The sequence below is a fragment of the Garra rufa genome, chromosome 21 (assembly GCF_049309525.1).
Source record: "Garra rufa chromosome 21, GarRuf1.0, whole genome shotgun sequence".
Classification (NCBI taxonomy): Eukaryota; Metazoa; Chordata; class Actinopteri; order Cypriniformes; family Cyprinidae; genus Garra; species Garra rufa.
The window spans coordinates 16485023-16502935 of record NC_133381.1 but is presented as its reverse complement, the minus strand read 5'-3'; the positions used below and the strand labels follow the sequence as shown (position 1 = coordinate 16502935).

The 17913-nt window shown below is 34.1% G+C and overlaps 2 protein-coding genes across 3 annotated transcripts; both read left to right on the top strand.

Moving 5' to 3' along the window:
- The first annotated feature begins 2370 nt into the window (after window positions 1-2370).
- On the top strand, window positions 2371-4638 carry vsx1 (visual system homeobox 1 homolog, chx10-like). 2 transcript variants are annotated; one of them, XM_073827444.1, is made up of 5 exons: window positions 2371-2788; window positions 3122-3200; window positions 3288-3411; window positions 3500-3680; window positions 3891-4638. In XM_073827444.1, the coding sequence occupies exons 1-5, from the start codon at window positions 2404-2406 to the stop codon at window positions 4142-4144; spliced, it is 1023 nt and encodes a 340-aa protein (XP_073683545.1). In that variant the 5' UTR covers window positions 2371-2403; the 3' UTR covers window positions 4145-4638. The 2 variants fall into 2 exon arrangements, with proteins under 2 accessions (XP_073683545.1, XP_073683544.1); XM_073827443.1 differs by having other exon boundaries at window positions 3500-3692.
- A 6720-nt stretch (window positions 4639-11358) lies between these two features.
- ube2d1a (ubiquitin-conjugating enzyme E2D 1a) lies at window positions 11359-15147 on the top strand. Its single transcript, XM_073826880.1, has 7 exons — window positions 11359-11437; window positions 12206-12269; window positions 12359-12390; window positions 12496-12573; window positions 12652-12757; window positions 14494-14587; window positions 14712-15147. Exons 1-7 carry the CDS (start codon window positions 11414-11416, stop codon window positions 14755-14757), a joined length of 444 nt encoding a protein of 147 aa, XP_073682981.1. The 5' UTR covers window positions 11359-11413; the 3' UTR covers window positions 14758-15147.
- Window positions 15148-17913: the final 2766 nt, after the last annotated feature.

Genomic DNA, 17913 nt, shown 5'->3' with positions numbered 1-17913 from the left:
GTCTGTTTTTCGTTGAAATGTGTTTGATCTGGTTAAAAACAAAAGCAAGACCAGAAATCAACGGTCAAGTTTTTTGCTTACTCTGAAAGAAGTGTTAATTAAATGATTTCAGAATTATTTCACAGAAATTGATTTTTCTGGACAGTTTACGAGGCTATTTATTGATTGTTTAAATGCAACATGTTTGCCAGGAGATAAATGGAGTATTGAGGAATCAAACTGTATATTAACAGTATAGATAGATAGATAGATAGATAGATAGATAGATAGATAGATAGATAGATAGATAGATAGATAGATAGATAGATAGATAGATAGATAGATAGATAGATAGATAGATAGATAGATTGATAAGGGCTTCCGTTTAAAAGGAGAAAACGTTCAGGAAAAAAATGCAGTGTTCACAATAATGCAATTTTTGTATATATAAATATAAAAATAACGTAAAATTAAAAAACGCAATTTTTGTACATATAAATATATAAATCAATTGTTTTCTTTGAAAGAACATTTTGGAATTTTGTTGATTGCTTGGAGAATTAATAAAGTTAATTTAGGTCTACATTCGTGCATTCTGTTCGTAATTCACTCCAAGTTCTTATACAATTGTGCAACCTGTTTGCCAGTAGATAGAGTATTAAGAAATAAAAATAAATAATTAACAGGATAGATAGATAGATAGATAGATAGATAGATAGATAGATAGATAGATAGATAGATAGATAGATAGATAGATAGATAGATAGATAGATAAAAATACATTTATTAATTTATAAGAACATTTTGGAATTTCGTTGCTTGATTTGAGAAATAAAAGTAAAATTTAAAAGAAATAAAGTTAAACTTGTCCAATACATTTGTGCATTGTGTTCGTAATTTGTAATTCAAGTTTTTATAAAATAATTACAACACAATAACAACAAAATATCGTTGCTGCTGCATTATTAATAATAATTATTATTATTATTATAATTATTATAATTATTGGAGGAAGGAAGAAGAAGCAAATAACAAATGTAATAGCAAACGATTATACTTAAGCGTGATCACCACCAGTGATCTCTCTTCCTCCTTTTTCTCCTGTATGATCAAATTTAGTTTTATTTAACGTTATTTTACATTAGGCTACAGTTATGAGGATTATGTAGAGCAGCTCTCTTAACTGCCAGTTAAAAAGCAGGAGGTCGTCCTGGTGGAAACGGGCCCTAAAAGCAGATTTTACAGAGTCGAGCTCTTTATATGACAGATTAATGTTGTAAACGAATTTAATGGACTTCATTTAATTATCCCGTGTAAGACGATTTCTCTAATTGCTTCTTTTTGAAACAGACTGCCTGAGATGTTTTACGTTTTTTCTCCTGTTATTGAAACACATGGGATGGCCTATGCTACAGCATTTCCCAATATCTTTCACGCTCAAAGTTTTCCCTCGTTGACGTAATAATTCAGTGGACGAAATGGATCACATCAAGACAACTGTGTTTTTTTATTCCAATAGACCTGTTCAGATAAGGAAATTTGGTGGAAGGTGGGAATAGTTTAGTCAATCATATATATAATAGCGAATATTAAATAAATAAAAGCACATTAGGAGCAATTCACTGTCAAAAGCTGATTAGCTGTTTTCTAATATAGTATTAAATTAAAGATGTAATAGCCTACGTTGTTACTGATTTCGATTTCTCAGTGTTAAAACAATATTTAAGTTTAAATATACGACAGGCAAATTAATCCTTTTATAAAAAAATATATGTATGTTCCCTCAGTGTGCATTTTAAGGCAGCGAAATAATTTCTTTAAACAGCAAAAATGGCAAAATTATAATTTTTTTAATTTACAATCAAACTAGATGCATAGTCCAATGTAAACTTGGCAATAAAAGGTTTTAATGATTTAAATAAATACTTATGGTTATAAAAATTTAGAGGAGAAATAACAAAATTAGTAATTATTATAGTAATTACTTATTTAGGCGTTATTAAAAATTTGAATACGGCTATCGAATGATAAAGAAATGTCACGAAAGGTAGATACTCGTTCTGGTTTCTCGTTTCTAATTAATTTTTATTCAAATGAGATTAAATATTAAATATTTTCAATAACCCACAACTCGTCGCGAAAGAGTGAAATCTTCCATCCAAAGGGAAAAAAACTACTTAGAACCAATTCAGATAGGAGAGGAAAATCCTTATCGGATTAAAGGGAAAATTGGTGGCAATTAATCCTTTGTGATTGAAAAAGGGACACGCCTACTCACTGTAGACATATCTGATGTTCAATCTGATTGGACAGTGCGATGATCTGTTGGATTGGACAAACGGATAAATGGTCCCGCCAGCGCGCTTAACCGTCCCACCAGCCTGACCTCCTCAGAGGGAAAGTGAATTAAACAAAACTGCCACCATGACGGGAAGAGAAGAGGCTATAGACGAGAAACCGAAGGTTAAACTGTACCCCTCATTCGGAATCGACAAATCACGTCTTAATGGGTCTGGATTTAGATCTAAAGGGTTCGCAATCACAGATCTCCTCGGTTTGGAGTCGGAACTTCAACCGCATCAGTCCGGTCCAGGCGCAGGGGCCAATGGAGAGGGCCAGAGCGCGGCGGTCGGAGGATTTGCTTTCCCGGGAGGATCTTTGCCGCTCGGCTTGGGTTTTCTCTGCAGTTTGGCGGCTCAACAACCTCCCGGGGCACCGTGTTTTCTCCCGAGCCACATCCCGCTCTTGCAGTCACGGACAGAGAGCCACTTCATGCAGAATCTGGAACAGCAACGGGACGCCTATTCCGGTACGAATCACTTTATTTGATGTTTGAAGAGCTGTTCACAGAAGTTGGTGCTGAAACGGACCCTAAAGTTGACTTTAATTTTTTTTAAACGAATAATTTTGTTATTTTGTTTACTAGTTTTAAATAATAATATACTTTCAAAATAGTGTATTAATTTAAAAATCTATTAAATGTTTTTGACTTAAATAAAACCTGTTAACATTTTAGTCACTTTTTTTATATTATTTTTATATATATATATATATAAATATTTTTATTTATAAATCTGATGCACAGTGTTTTCCAACCTGTCAAGGATTTTTGTGTTTTATTAACTTTTTTTTTCCATTACAGATGATGATTGTCTTTCCGGGGATCGCAATGATGGGAAAAACTCAGGGAATTCACAAAAGAGGAAGAAGCGAAGGCACAGGTATGTAATGAAATGAAATGCATTAAGCATTAAACATTTAATCAGTAAGGATCAAGTGAACCAAAAGGATCTCGTTTTGATTTTCAGGACAGTTTTCACCTCCCATCAGCTCGAGGAGCTGGAGAAAGCCTTTCATGAAGCGCACTATCCAGATGTTTACGCAAGAGAAATGCTGGCTATGAAGACAGAGCTACCAGAGGACAGGATACAGGTAGAATGCTTTCAGTTTTTTCCCTCTTTTTTCTTTCTTGATCTTTCACTTACTCAAATAGCTAATGCTCATGTTTGTTTTTGTTCAGGTATGGTTTCAAAACCGACGTGCTAAGTGGAGGAAAAGAGAGAAGTGCTGGGGCCGCAGCAGCGTAATGGCTGAATATGGGCTGTATGGTGCCATGGTCCGTCACTCCATTCCTCTTCCAGAATCCATCATCAACTCGGCCAAGAACGGCATGATGGGCTCGTGTGCTCCCTGGCTGCTAGGTGAGCCAACAGGTGGTTTTTCTATTTAGTACTCAAAGACTCAAATATGTATTTGATCACTTGAATACATAGCTGAGGTGTCTTGTGAATGTCTGTCTGGTGTTGCCCATATTTTACACTTAAATCTATAGACTTAAATGTACATAAATTAGGCTGGAAAAACTATTTAAGATGAATTTTTAATTGCATCTGCATTTTATTCTTTTTTAGGAATGCATAAAAAGTCTTTGGAAATTTCAAAAAAACCTCCCGGCACACCTGAATCAACACACTCAGATTCGTATTCGGAGGAACACAAGGCGAAAGACAGCGACACGACATGGTCGAGTGGACCTAATGGAGCAGACGACTCGGAAGACATGGCAATAGATTTGTCTAGCACTTCAAAACAAGAAAGTAAAAGCACTTTGAAAAGGTCACCACCTCGCACAGAAGACAGCAGTGATTCTGAGACGGAGAGTTAAAAATGCAAGTGAATATGGACAATTTTAAAGACCACAAAAGGACTATTGGTTTATACAGTATCTCACCTTTTGACAGTGGTTTTGTTTGTCAGCTTTCCTCTGGATTTTTTTGTTGTTGTCTATCAAATATTTGAACACTACAGACCGTTTGTTTTTATGTCATCTTTCATGTGTAAAAAATGATTCATGTAAAAAGTGTTAAATAATGTTTTATGTTATGTTCATGGAAGACATTTTCTTTCTTTTTCTCTTTCAAAGTCACTGCGGGGTGACCACTTGTTCACCACTATTGTGAATGTCATAATAGTTCCCTATTGTAATACGGTATGTGTCTGGAGAACAGAAAGTCTCTAGAATTTCTAAAGCACTTTACCTGCTGTGATGACGAATGTTTTGCATCCATCAATGTCATCAACAGAGCAATATAAAACCTGCAAAAACAAGTCCACATCATGACATGAAAATGAAAATTAAAACATATTTTATGCTTTTGATTCCTGCCTTCTGTTTCTTCATTGTTTTGGCACACCAGATGTCACAGAAAATTACCTTGACTTGTCACATAGAAGGAAGTGTAAGAAATTGGCTCTCATCATTGGTCCCAGTCTTCTTGCAGTCAAAGACATGACAAAGGTATACAGATGTCTTCCAGTATAGATACTGCTGACCTGTTAGATGGTGTGTTAACACTTCTTCCATCTGGCAAAAAGGGTATTTAAGCCAAACAACAACAAGGTTAAGCACTTTGTTTCCCAGAAACTGTCAGACTACTCAAAAACCCAATCATTTTTAATTCATGTCAACCTGCCTTTATGATCCATGCCCACATATTTTCATTTAAACAACCTCAGCTCTGCAGATATGTTATGCAAGAACATCACCTGCAGATCTACAAAATCAAGTTCGTTCTATTCTGTTCTATAGAGTTAGTTAGACCTCTGTGTTTAAATTCACATCATGGTCAATGGAAACTGATAAACAGTTTTGTTATATTACTTATTGTATCATTATTCATTAAAATCACTTCATTATCCAGTTGTTTATTGCAAAGGTTTAGCTCTAATACCGAAGCATAATCATAATATTTTATATTTTATATTCTATTATATCACACAAATGCCTTCATTTGGGTGCTTTTGTGTTCCGGTCTCCATAGAAACCCACGTTAAAAAGGGGTTAAAAAAAGTCGACTGAACTGAAACTTTCAATATAACTAAATATAAAAATGTGCGCAGGTTTAACGTTACATTATCGGCTCGGAAAATATGTTAATTTGACTAGAAACACCAGAGACCGGAAATGTAAAGCACCTTTCCAGTCAGATGAGCTTTCAGAAAAAGGTGGATATAATAAATATAAACAAAATAATTACTAAACATTAATAGGCCTATTATTAGTGTTCTTTTTGGCGTGTAGTAAAAGTATCCAACTCATTTCGCGGAAATAAGTTATTTTCTATGAATCTGCTTGACTTCCGATTCAAAAGTCGGAAGTAAACAACTGGTAGACAAAACAACAACAACAAAACTGTAGGCTAACCCATTTGCGCTACAATACGATAATATATTTAAATAAATTATAACAAATACCAGTTAGCAATATCAAGCAAACTATTTTTGTACATAGATATTGTAGATATACAGTTTTGTACAGTTAAAGTAATTGGAATTGCAAAATGGCCGCACCTGTTGTTACCTTAAAAACAAGGTGGATAAAGTTTCTATGAAATTTGCTGTCATTTGGTAATGGGTATATAAACAATTTGATAGTATCTATTGTTTTTCAAAGGTAATCTCAATAATATGACATTAGGAAAAGTAATTGTTTTGTTAGGGGTTTAAAGAGAATAATAGAAAAACAGATTAGCAGAGGAGAGGGCCATGAAAACAGAGATTAAAAACACTTCAGCCTGAGACAAGCTCAGGACCTAGGAATTAAATTATTAAAATATTATCAATCACTGCTGATCCCAATAATCTTTCGTGCCAACTGCCTTTAACAAAATAACAATTATAGATGATGGGTCCTTTTTAAACTATTACGCTCAGGGTTAGACAGGAAGATAATCCTGACTGTTGTTGGAAATGGCCATTAATGAAAAACAAAATTAAATAACCTGATTTTAGGGCATTCCAAAGAAGAGTTACATAAACATCTGTAAGCACTGTGAGTTTATGACAGGGTGTGATTGTTTTCCTCTTTTTTTCGTTGAATGTCGCGATTGACCAATCAGAGTCAAGTATTCCAAAGAGCAGCATAATAAATGACTATAGCTACATTTTAGCCTTCCTACAGAAAACAACAACAACAATAATAATAGGCTTAACTTTAACCCCACACAAGAGATTTTCAGATGCTTCAGAGCCAAGCACCCGTTGTAAAAATTAGCCATGTTTGTTGTACTCAGTGTGTGCGTGTGTTTGTGTGAGGGATAGAAGGATTGGCAGAGACCAAAGCTGTGATGTTTATGATAATGATAAAGAGAAAATATTATGTCCACTGCTAATTTGTAAGTAGCTTAGCAGCGCGGAGAGCTCCAAACATGCAGATGTGCATTTGGCACACAGCAGTCGTTTGGCAAGCCATGTGGAATCACTGAACAAAGCTGATTTGGTTCAGCGTTTCCCTGATGAAGCTGACACGATGAAGTGAGACCAGTTGGCATTTTAATGCATAACTAAAGCGCAGGCTCTAGTGGTTTCGCTGCTGAAGTTTCTGTAATGTCAGACAATATTAATTGTGCGTACTCACCTCAACTGGTAAACAAATACACTAAATAAATGGGGTGACAGACATATATTATTTATCACTTACTGTACAATTTTTGAGTGTCCCGAATCTAAAGGCAATGAGATGCACAATGCCTAAAGGTCTACAATGCAATAACAGGTGACCGTGTCAACATGTTTTGATCGTGTATTGCTTCCATCTAGTGGCCAAATGAAAGAAGGCTACAAGCTGCAATAAATCAAAATAATATATATCAGAGGTAAAAACTAATATATTATTATATTGTAATAAATAAATAAATACAAACAAAATAAATCCTATATTAAACAATAAATAAATTAAAATAGAATAAAATTAAATTTGTTACTGAGCCTATATAATATAATATAATAAAAAATAAATTAATGAAAATATATAATATAATATATTATAATGTAATATAATATAATATAATGAAAATAATAATATAATATAATATAATGAAAATAAATAATATAATATAATATATAGATAATAGATAGATACACAGACAGACTATTATTATATTATATATAAATACAAGCAAAATAAGTAATATATTAAATAATATATTATTATATTATATATAAATATAAACAAAATAAACAATATATTAAATAATATATTTAATCAATTAAAATAAAATGAAATTCGTTACTGAGCCTATATAATATAATATGATATAATATAAGAGAGAGAGACAGACAGACAGACAGACAGACAGACAGATAGATAGATAGACAGATAGATAGATAGATAGATAGATAGATAGATAGATAGATAGATAGATAGATAGATAGATAGATGATAGATAGATAGATAGATAGATAGATAGATAGATAGATAGATAGATAGATAGATAGATAGATAGATAGATAGATAGATAGATAGATAGATAGATAGAATAAATTATATTCTATATAAATACAAACAAAATAAATAATATATTTATTATATTTAAATAAATTAAAATAGAATAAAATGATTTTTTACTAAGCCTATTTAATATAATATTAATTTAAATAATATAATATAACGAAAATAAATTACATATATAGATATATAGATATAGATAGATATATTTAAAATAATAATTATAAAATACAATATATAAATATATAAATACAAATAAAAAAATAATATATAAAAATAGATTCAAATAAAATTAGTTACTGAGCCTATATAATATAAGAGAGAGACAGACAGACAGACAGACAGATAGATGATTGACTGATAGATAGATAGATAGATGATAGATAGATAGATAGATAGATAGATAGATAGATAGATAGATAGATAGATAGATAGATAGATAGATAGATAGATATAATAAATTATATTCTATATAAAAAATAAATAATATATTTATCATATTTAAATAAATTAAAATAGAATAAAATGACTTTTTTTACTAAGCCTATTTAATATAATATTAATTTAAATAATATAATATAATGAAAATAAATTAGATATATAGATATAGATAGATATATTTAAAATAATAATTATTATTTAAAATAATATATTATTATAGTGTATATAAATACAAACAAAAAAAATAATATATAAAAATAGATTCAAATAAAATTAGTTACTGAGCCTATATAATATAAGAGAGAGACAGACAGACAGATAGATGATTGACTGATAGATAGATAGATTAGCATGTATGAATTAAATGTATCATATGAAAGTATCTCTGAGCAGATGTGATATGAAAACTGTGGACACAAAACTACACAAACAAGCAGATTATGTTCAGCAAGTAAACATGTAACTCACACACCACAGTGAAGTGGGGTCCAACGCAGATGATGCAGCCAGTAATTCTGTCTGATATGTTGTTTATTGGGATTAGCTCTAATTTGCGATTAGCACACAGAACATCTGCATCCTGCGTCAAAAATGAATTACAGTAATCCCTCATCACCCATCCACAAAACACTCTGTCCTTCCAGTTCCCTTCCCTTCCGACTTAGTAGCCTACATTTGGGGCTACTTTTACATGCTTTTATTTGGCAGGTGCTTTTAATCACGTCATAGTGTATTAATTTATGATTTCCTGGGAACATACACTTTGTACAGGATTCTTTGGATATCTCTTGTTAGTTGCCAGGCCTCTCTAAAATGAGGGGTGTGCACGTGCTCCTGAATTCCTTAATGAACAGAAGTGTGAATACATACAGTCAAGCCCGAAATTATTCATACCGCTGGCAAATTCTGACTTAAAGTTACTTTTATTCAACCAGCAAGTTTTTTTGACCGGAAATGACACAGGCTTCTCCCAAAAGATAGACGATGTAAAAGAGGCATCATTGTGGAAAAAAATATTTCTCAGCTTTTATTTACATTTGAACAAAAAGTGGCATGTCCAAAACTATTCATACCCTTTGCAAACTGTCACAGTCTATGGGAAAATCCAAAGTTCTATACCATTCCAAATAGTCCAAGCTTTTCTAAAGCATCCTAATTACCCTGATTTATTGGGAACAGCTGTTTTAATCAACTCAACAGGTGAAAAACAGAAGCTCTCTGCTGTTGGTTTGTGGACAGTCATGGCTAATGCTGCCTTCATGTGCTATCGTAATTATGGTAAATACCAAAATCCGACATCTAAATTGCACATGAACACCCACTCACGTTGTAATTTCCACTGGAAAGCTCGAAATTTTTTATGATACCCGAGTTGCCGAGATGGGATAAACTTTGACCTTTCAACATGGCGGACAGCAACGAAACTATACTGAATGATAAGCATTGCGTGATGTTAAAAGTTCTCTGCTGTTTAGTTGATTAGTTTGCAGCCCCCATAATGCTGGGGCATAAAGGATTTTAATAACGTCGCTATTTAAACGTAGTGTTGTCTTTAAAAATACCGTTAAGAGAAGATGCTAGCTCGTCGTGGCTCGCCTCCAGTAGGGTGCTGTGCGGTACAGTGTTCTGAAGGAGGCAGTTTTCTCATGTTATTTTATTCGGTCTGTTTTACCAAAGTAGCATGTGAGGACAAATTGCGAGTTCGCCATGTTTCTCTTCACTACGACAACAAAAGCACCTGAACACGACACACTGGTAATTTCCACTTCACAAGTGGAAAGCATCATCTTTCCCATATCACATGAAGGCAGCATAAGACAAAGTAGCTCACTGAGCACCTGCGGCTGCGCATTGTGGCTGCTCACAAGTTAGAGAAAGGGCTATAAGACCATATCTAACTGTTTCCAGTAGCTACAGTGCAAAGTATTATTAAAAAATACAAGACATTCCACACTGTGAAAAATCTCAGAGGACATGTTTGGAAGCCAAAAGTGACACCTGTGCTGGCAAGGATCACCACCAAGGCCATCCTGATGAACCTAGGCTCTGCTGGTGGCAACATCTCAAGGCAGACAGTTCAACAGACACTGCACACCGCTGGGTTCCACGGACGCAGACCAAGGAGGACACCACTTCTCCAGATAAGGCACACAAAAGCCCGCTTGGCCTTTGCAAATGCTCATCTGGACAAAGAAGAAGACTTCTGGTCTTCTGTTTTATGGTCAGATGAAACAAAAATTGAATTGTTTGGCCACAATGATGTAGCCTTCATTTGGCGTAAAAAAGGAGAAGCCTTCAACCCTATAAGAACACCATTTCCACTGTCAAACATGGTGGTGGGAACCTAATGTTCTGGGGGTGTTTTTTCAGCCGGTGGACCAGGGAACCTAATTACAGTAAACGGCACCATGAAAAAGGAGCAATACATCAAAATTCTCAACAACAACATCGGGCAGCCTGCCTTGGGCACCAGTGGAAATTTCAGCACAACAACGACCCAAAACACACAGCAAAAGTGGTGAAGAAATGGTTAGTAGACAGTAAACATTAATGTTTTGCAGTGGCCCAGCCAGAGTGCTGACTTAAATCCAATTGAGAATCTGTGGAGGGAGCTAAAGATCAGGGTGATGGCAAGGAGACCCTCCAACATGAAAGAGTTGGGGCTCATCGCTAAAGATGAATGGGCAAAAATACCAGTGGAGACATGCAAAAAAGCTGGTCAGCAATTATATGAAGCATTTGATTGCTGTAATAGCCAATAAAGGCTTTTCTATTGATTATTCAGAAGGGTATGAATAATTTTAAGATAAGTAATATTTTTTTTTCCACAATGATGCCTCTTGTACATCGTCTTATTATCTTCTGAGAGACGTCTGTGCCATTTCTAATAAAAAAAAAAAAACTTGCCGGTTGAATAAAAGTAACTTTAAGTCAGAATTTGCCAGGGGTATGAATAATTTCGGGCTTGACTGTATATCTACTACAAAAAAAGAATTTATAATTCATCAATTATTATTTAAAGTCTGAATACTTCGCATCCTGAACCACACAAAACGAACCGTCCCACACATCGCTTTATTTTGGTATTTGAGCACAGGTCCATGACAGGGTACAAGGACTTTTATTTTGAAGTAAACTCCTCTCATGTCCGCCCTCTCATTGTTGTTCCCTTCACATCCTCAGGCGGAGAAAAGAAGCGGAGATCTGATGGCTTTGAAAAGGATCCAGAAGGTAATATTTTTTTTTATTTCTAAACAGAATAAACGTTTTGAAAGTAGAATAGCATTACGGCGATCCAAAAGATATACACATAACTGATACAATGAAGCATCTCTCGGTCCACATTACTACATAAAGTCAGAAGGTTAGAAGAATTTATTTTTCGGCCAGATGAAAAGAGCTTGATGTCGAGAACAAAGCGGAATGAAGTCTTATAGGACATCAAAAATATTACATTATACCTGTAATAGGTATGCCATTACATTGATTTAGATTGTCGACGGATGTCTTAGCATCTCTAGTTAAAAAGGTTATCCTCTTTTAAACAGTAGGTATGTCATAAAATAATTCTCAACATGTAGAAAACAGTATATATAATATGAAACTCACAACACTAACTATATAAAATATATAATGTGTGTGTACACATGTATGTATGTACACACACACACACATATATATATATATATATATATATATCAAATAAGATTACAAAGTGTAAATATGAGATGAAAAACGTAATTTTGTGTAGCAAACGCATTTTCTAAACAGGTATAACTGTTACATTTAAAAAGTAAAAATATATCAACAGTAAACTTTTAATAAATACTGTAAAACACATTCTTTATGATAAAACATTGCATTTATAAGACATGAATTTTAGTATCAAAACTTGATATTGTGTTTTTTCTTTTTTTTTCCCCACTGTTAACTGTCGGCAACATGAAATGTTTTTGATGCATATAAATATACATTTATACATTTCTACTGTATTTGTAGGAGCTACAGGACTTGCAACGGGATCCACCCTCGCAGTGCTCAGCTGGACCACTCGGAGAAGATTGTAAGTTTGTCTGCTAACTATCTACTTAATGCTGACCTTTAATACTTTGACACCATAGTTTACTCAATATATTATGTTTGTACTTTCAGTGTTTCACTGGCAGGCGACAATAATGGGCCCAGTAAGTACACACAAATAATTCCACTTTAAAGTTTATTTTATGAAATGTGGAGAGAAGATTACTTCTGTCATACACTAACACTCTTTTTTTTGTATCTCTCCCTAGAGCGATAGTCCATATCAGGGAGGGGTTTTCTTCCTCACAATCCATTTCCCCACTGATTATCCCTTTAAACCACCAAAGGTGAGTGGAGAACTACATCTGGTCTTATGTCTTCCATAAATTATTTGTTGTAGATATTTGACACTGTGTTGCTAATAGGTTGCCTTCACAACAAAAATCTACCACCCAAATATCAACAGTAATGGAAGCATCTGTTTGGACATTCTGCGCTCCCAGTGGTCACCTGCCCTCACGGTATCCAAAGGTTAGAGAGCACAAATATGGTCTGTTTATCATAAACAGGTTATTCTACAGAGTTGGAAAAATTGTATGTATGCAAAATTGCATAATATCCAAGGTACACATTTTCTAGTATTTTCAGAATGTTTTGGAATATTTGTCCTCTCCCCAAATTTGTCACTACCAAAACACAGTAATATAACATTTAATAAGAAGGGTTATATTGACCTATTAAGATTTTGCTTACATCTTCCTTGTAAATATATATTTTTTCTGTTTTATTAAAAAGTTTTCAGAGGTTAATCAATAAGTGTGATTTATAGGATTTGTTGTATTTTAAATCCACTTTTTCTTTGTAAAAGTCTAAAAGTTGATCGTACTGATTTCAAACTTAAGGATTCATTAGTTTAAATATATATTGATCCAAACACTACACTATCATAACATCTTAGTTGCTAATTCAGTATACTTTACTTTTGACAAAACATCCCATGTTTTGGTCATGTTTTGGTAGCGACCACATCGGAATTTTAACTCACATACCTTACTAACACTACTAAAATATACTAAAATACTGAAAACTTGCATAGCTGTATTAAAATTGTGTTTATTTCCCCAAATAAAAGATTAAATGTTCCTTTTTGTAACTAACGAAACAATGATGGCATGTTTTGGTTGTGACTGTTTCGGTAGTGATAATTTTAGATACTTTTGAACCTAGCTCAAAGATGCTAATCAGCACATGGTTAGCTAGCACAGTTCTGAACAGTTGTACATATATAAAAACGAAATGTTATGGAATAACTCACAAAAAAGTGTTTAATTATAGAAAAATGCTGTTCGGTAGTAAAGTTCCTTAAAGTTACACATAGATTTTCAGACTTTTGAAAACAATTTACTCCAAAATGATAGGGCATATTTACTCACACCTTGTAGCTATAAGAGAGAGGGACACAGGAATATTTCCTGATCATAAATCTTAGCCAGTGGACTAAAACATACACTGTTTCAGTAGTTTCATGAAAATATAAATAATATTTCAAGGAAATATAAAATTAATTTTATCTTTAAACTTTACTTAAAAACAACAATATAATAAAATAATTTCCTTTTCCAATATTACTTTTATAAATTGAAATTAAGGGTTAGGGTTTGGGACAGCCACCTCCCAATTGAAAGTACCCAATAAATGATGACTTTATATATATTAAGCTTACTGATATTGTAAATATGTGACCCTGGAAGATATTTTGTAAAATTCGTACTATAAATATATCAAAATGTAATTTTTGATTAGTAATATGCATTGTTAAGAACTTAATTTGGACAACTTTAAAGGTGATTTTCTCAGTATTTAGATTTTTTTGCACCCTCAGATTCCAGATTTTCAAATAGTTGTATCTCGGCCAATCATCCTAACAAACCATATATCAATAGAAAGCTTATTTATTGAGCTTTCATATGATGTATACATCTCAGTTTTGTAAAATTTTACCTTATGACTGGTTTTGTGGTCCAGGGTCACATATTATTGTGGGTTTCAATAGATAATAGAAGGCTCTTAGTAATAAAGGATCCCAATAAAAGGAAATTATCCAGTATATAGATATGGAATTGACATGCAAAGAGTATAAGACTTGACTTAAATAGGTGAGGCTCAGCATTATGGCACATAAAGTGACTATTTAATTAATTATGAGCAGTGTTGCTTTTATCAAGACCACTGAAATAATATAGCTGTTTTCTATTGCTGTTTTTCAGTTTTATTATCCATATGCTCCCTCCTTTGTGACCCGAATCCAGATGACCCTTTAGTTCCCGATATTGCACACATCTACAAATCGGACAAAGATAAGTAAGTGACCTTATTTTAGTTTTATTTGTAAAATGGCTGCGTCTGTATGAACCATCTTCACCCATCTGGTTCAATTATAGCTGTATTTCCATAGCTGTAACATGTTTATTTTCTTGTCTTTTAGGTATAACAGACTGGCAAGGGAATGGACTCAGAAGTACGCTATGTAACTGGATGGCAAGATTTTGAAATGGTTGCACATGGACACTATTACTGCACACTCGACTCTGCAACGCACCTGTACAGAGACAAGACGTTTACCAACAGATGAACCTCCCCCAACACAAACACACACACACACACACACACACACACACACACACACACACGCGTACATATATACACACGCACAACCTTACAGAATAAACCTTGTTCAGGAGACCGAGTCACTTGTCCCTGTTCACAGAGGCATCCTGGAACAACATCAGTTAACACGTAACAAAAAAATATTGTTTTATTTTCCAATGGATTAGTTACATTTTAGTAATTTTATTGTATAGAAATAAATACAATACTGGATCATTTTTATTGTTTTTGCATTAAAAGGTGTTATTATAAAACATGTGTCTCACTGCAGCTGTTTTATGATGACTCCAGTATATTATTTGAGAATTATATGTTTAAGGTATCTGTGTAAATTTGGAATTACTTCACATCGGGGATAAAACTGTAAACAAAGGGTGTACAATCCTGCTCCTGGAGGGCCAATGTCCCAATTAAACGCTTCTGAACCAGCTATTCAAGGTCTATTGAGGCATACTAGAAACTTTCAGTCAGGTATAAGTTGGAGCTAAACTCTACACTTTATAGCATTAGCAAGGGTTTCCAAACTCAGTCCTGGAGGGCAACTATCCTGTAGAGTCTGCAGGATAGTTGCCCTCCAGGACTGAGTTTGGACACCCTTGCTAATGCTATACACATTCTATAATAGTCAGCATTTGAAGTGGATAAAAAAAGTTAATCAGAGTTGTCCTAGGACAAGAACGGGTATTGTTTTGGTTTTAGGACAACTTGATCTACTTAAAATGTTGACTACTCTACTTGCATTGTATTTTGCGTCTTAGCTTCGTGCCACTAGGTGGCGATATTTATACGTTTTATCCTCATCATATGGGTCTCAAGCAATGACGCTTATGCATTTTTAAAGGATTTGTTGCTTCAAAATATTAAACCACCTAGGTAACGTAAGTCAAATTAAATAGTTAAAAATTCACAGGATAAGTTCATAGAAATGTTTTTTTTTTTCATGTTCATGCATTTGGGGTTTATTTTATACAAAAGGTTGATATGATGACTAAAAAGTGCTGGGCAGTGATTATCGCATCCAAAATAAAAGTTAGTGTACATAATATATGTGTGTGTACTGTATATTTATTATGTATAAATAAATACACACACATGCACATATTTAATAAAAAATGTATTTGTATATATATATATATACACACACATGTAAATACCTGTAAACATTTTCAAAATATATACTGTGTCCTTATATATACATAATAAATATGCATTATGTACATACATTATGTACACAACAACATATCTGGGATGTGATTAATTGTTGCCCAGCACTGCAGTTTTTATAGAAAAATACAAAATTTAAAAAAGTTTTACCTTTTCTTAGGGTTTGCCTCAACATCAGAATAAAATCATTTTATTTTATGAAAATAAAAATGGTGTTGTTTGCTGCATTTACTGCTTTTGCCTTTTTATAGAAGTGTGTGTGTGTGTATAGAGTCAAGCCTGAAATTATTCATACCCCTGGCAAATTCTGACTTAAAGTTACTTTTATTCAACCAGCAAGTTTTTTTTATTAGAAATGACACGTCTCCCATAAAATAATAAGACGATGTACAAGAGGCATCATTGTGGAAAAATTATTACATATCTTTTATTTACATTTGAACAAAAAGTGGCATGTCCAAAAGTATTCATACCCTTCTCAATAATCAATAGAACAGCCGTTATTGGCTATTACAGCAATCAAATGCTTCCTATAATTGCTGACCAGCTTTTTTGCATATCTCCACTGGTATTTTTGCCCATTCATCTTTAGCGATGAGCTCCAACTCTTTCAGGTTGAAGTGTTTCCTTGCCATCAACCTGATCTTTAGCTCCCTCCACAGATTCTCAATTGGATTTAAGTCAGGACTCTGGCTGGGCCACTGCAAAACATTAATGTTTTTGTCTGCTAACCATTTCTTCACCACTTTTGCTGTGTGTTTTGGGTCATTGTTGTGCTGAAAGGCCCAAGGCCAAGTTTCTCTGCCAACTGCCTGATGTTGTTGTTGAGAATTTTGATGCATTGCTCCCTTTTCATGGTGCTGTTTACTGTGATAAGGTTCCCTGGTCCACCGGCTGAAAAACACCCCAAAACATTAGGTTCCCACCACCATGTTTGACAGTGGAAATGGTGTTCTTAGGGTTGAAGGCTTCTCCTTTTTTACGCCAAATGAAGGCTACATCATTGTGGCCAAACAATCCAATTTTTGTTTCATCTGACCATAAAAACAGAAGACCAGAAGTCTTCTTCTTTGTCCAGATGAACATTTGCAATGGCCAAGCGAGCCTTTGTGTGCCTTATCTGGAGAAGTGGTGTCCTCCTTGGTCTGCGTCCGTGGAACCCAGCGGTGTGCAGTGTCTGTTGGACTGTCTGCCTCGAGATGTTGCAACCAGCAGAGCCCAGATTCATCAGGATGGCCTTGGTGGTGATCCTTAGATTCTTTTTTTACCTCTCTCACCTCCTGACCAGCACAGGCGTCACTTTTGGCTTCCGACCACGTCCTCTGAGATTTTTCACAGTGCGGAACGTCTTGTATTTAATTATTTAATTTGTATTTGTATTTCATTTGCACTGTAGCCACTGGAACTTCAAAACATTTAGATATGGTCTTATAGCCTTTCTCTAACTTGTGAGCAGCCACAATGCGCAGCCCCAGGTCCTCAGTGAGCACCTTTGTCTTAGCCATGACTGTCCACAAACCAACAGCAGAGAGCTTCTGTTTTTCACCTGTTGAGTGGATTAAAACAGCTGTTCCCAATGAATCAGGGTAATTAGGATGCTTTAGAACAGCTTGGACTATTTGGAATGGTATAGAACTTTGGATTTTCCCATAGACTGTGACAGTTTGCAAAGAGTATGAATAATTTTGCACATGCCACTTTTTGTTCAAATGTAAATAAAAGCTGAGAAATATTTTTTTCCACAATGATGCCTCTTGTACATCGTCTTATTGTCTTTTGGGAGAAGCCTGTGTCATTTCCGGTCAAAACTTGCTGGTTTAATAAAAGTACTTAAGTCAGAATTTGCCAGGGGTATG

What these genes read in the sequence shown, in the direction of transcription:
- ube2d1a (XM_073826880.1), top strand. Translation starts at nt 11,414, where the DNA reads ATGGCTTTGAAAAGGATCCAGAAG. An exon ending in TGCCCTCACGGTATCCAAAG is followed by an intron (nt 12,758 to 14,493) that starts GTTAGAGAGCAC and finishes GCTGTTTTTCAG; the next exon opens with TTTTATTATCCATATGCTCC. An exon ending in TACAAATCGGACAAAGATAA is followed by an intron (nt 14,588 to 14,711) that starts GTAAGTGACCTT and finishes CTTGTCTTTTAG; the next exon opens with GTATAACAGACTGGCAAGGG.
- vsx1 (XM_073827443.1), top strand. Translation starts at nt 2,404, where the DNA reads ATGACGGGAAGAGAAGAGGCTATAGACGAGAAACCGAAGGTTAAACTG. An exon ending in GCAACGGGACGCCTATTCCG is followed by an intron (nt 2,789 to 3,121) that starts GTACGAATCACT and finishes TTTCCATTACAG; the next exon opens with ATGATGATTGTCTTTCCGGG. An exon ending in GCTGCTAGGTGAGCCAACAG is followed by an intron (nt 3,693 to 3,890) that starts GTGGTTTTTCTA and finishes ATTCTTTTTTAG; the next exon opens with GAATGCATAAAAAGTCTTTG.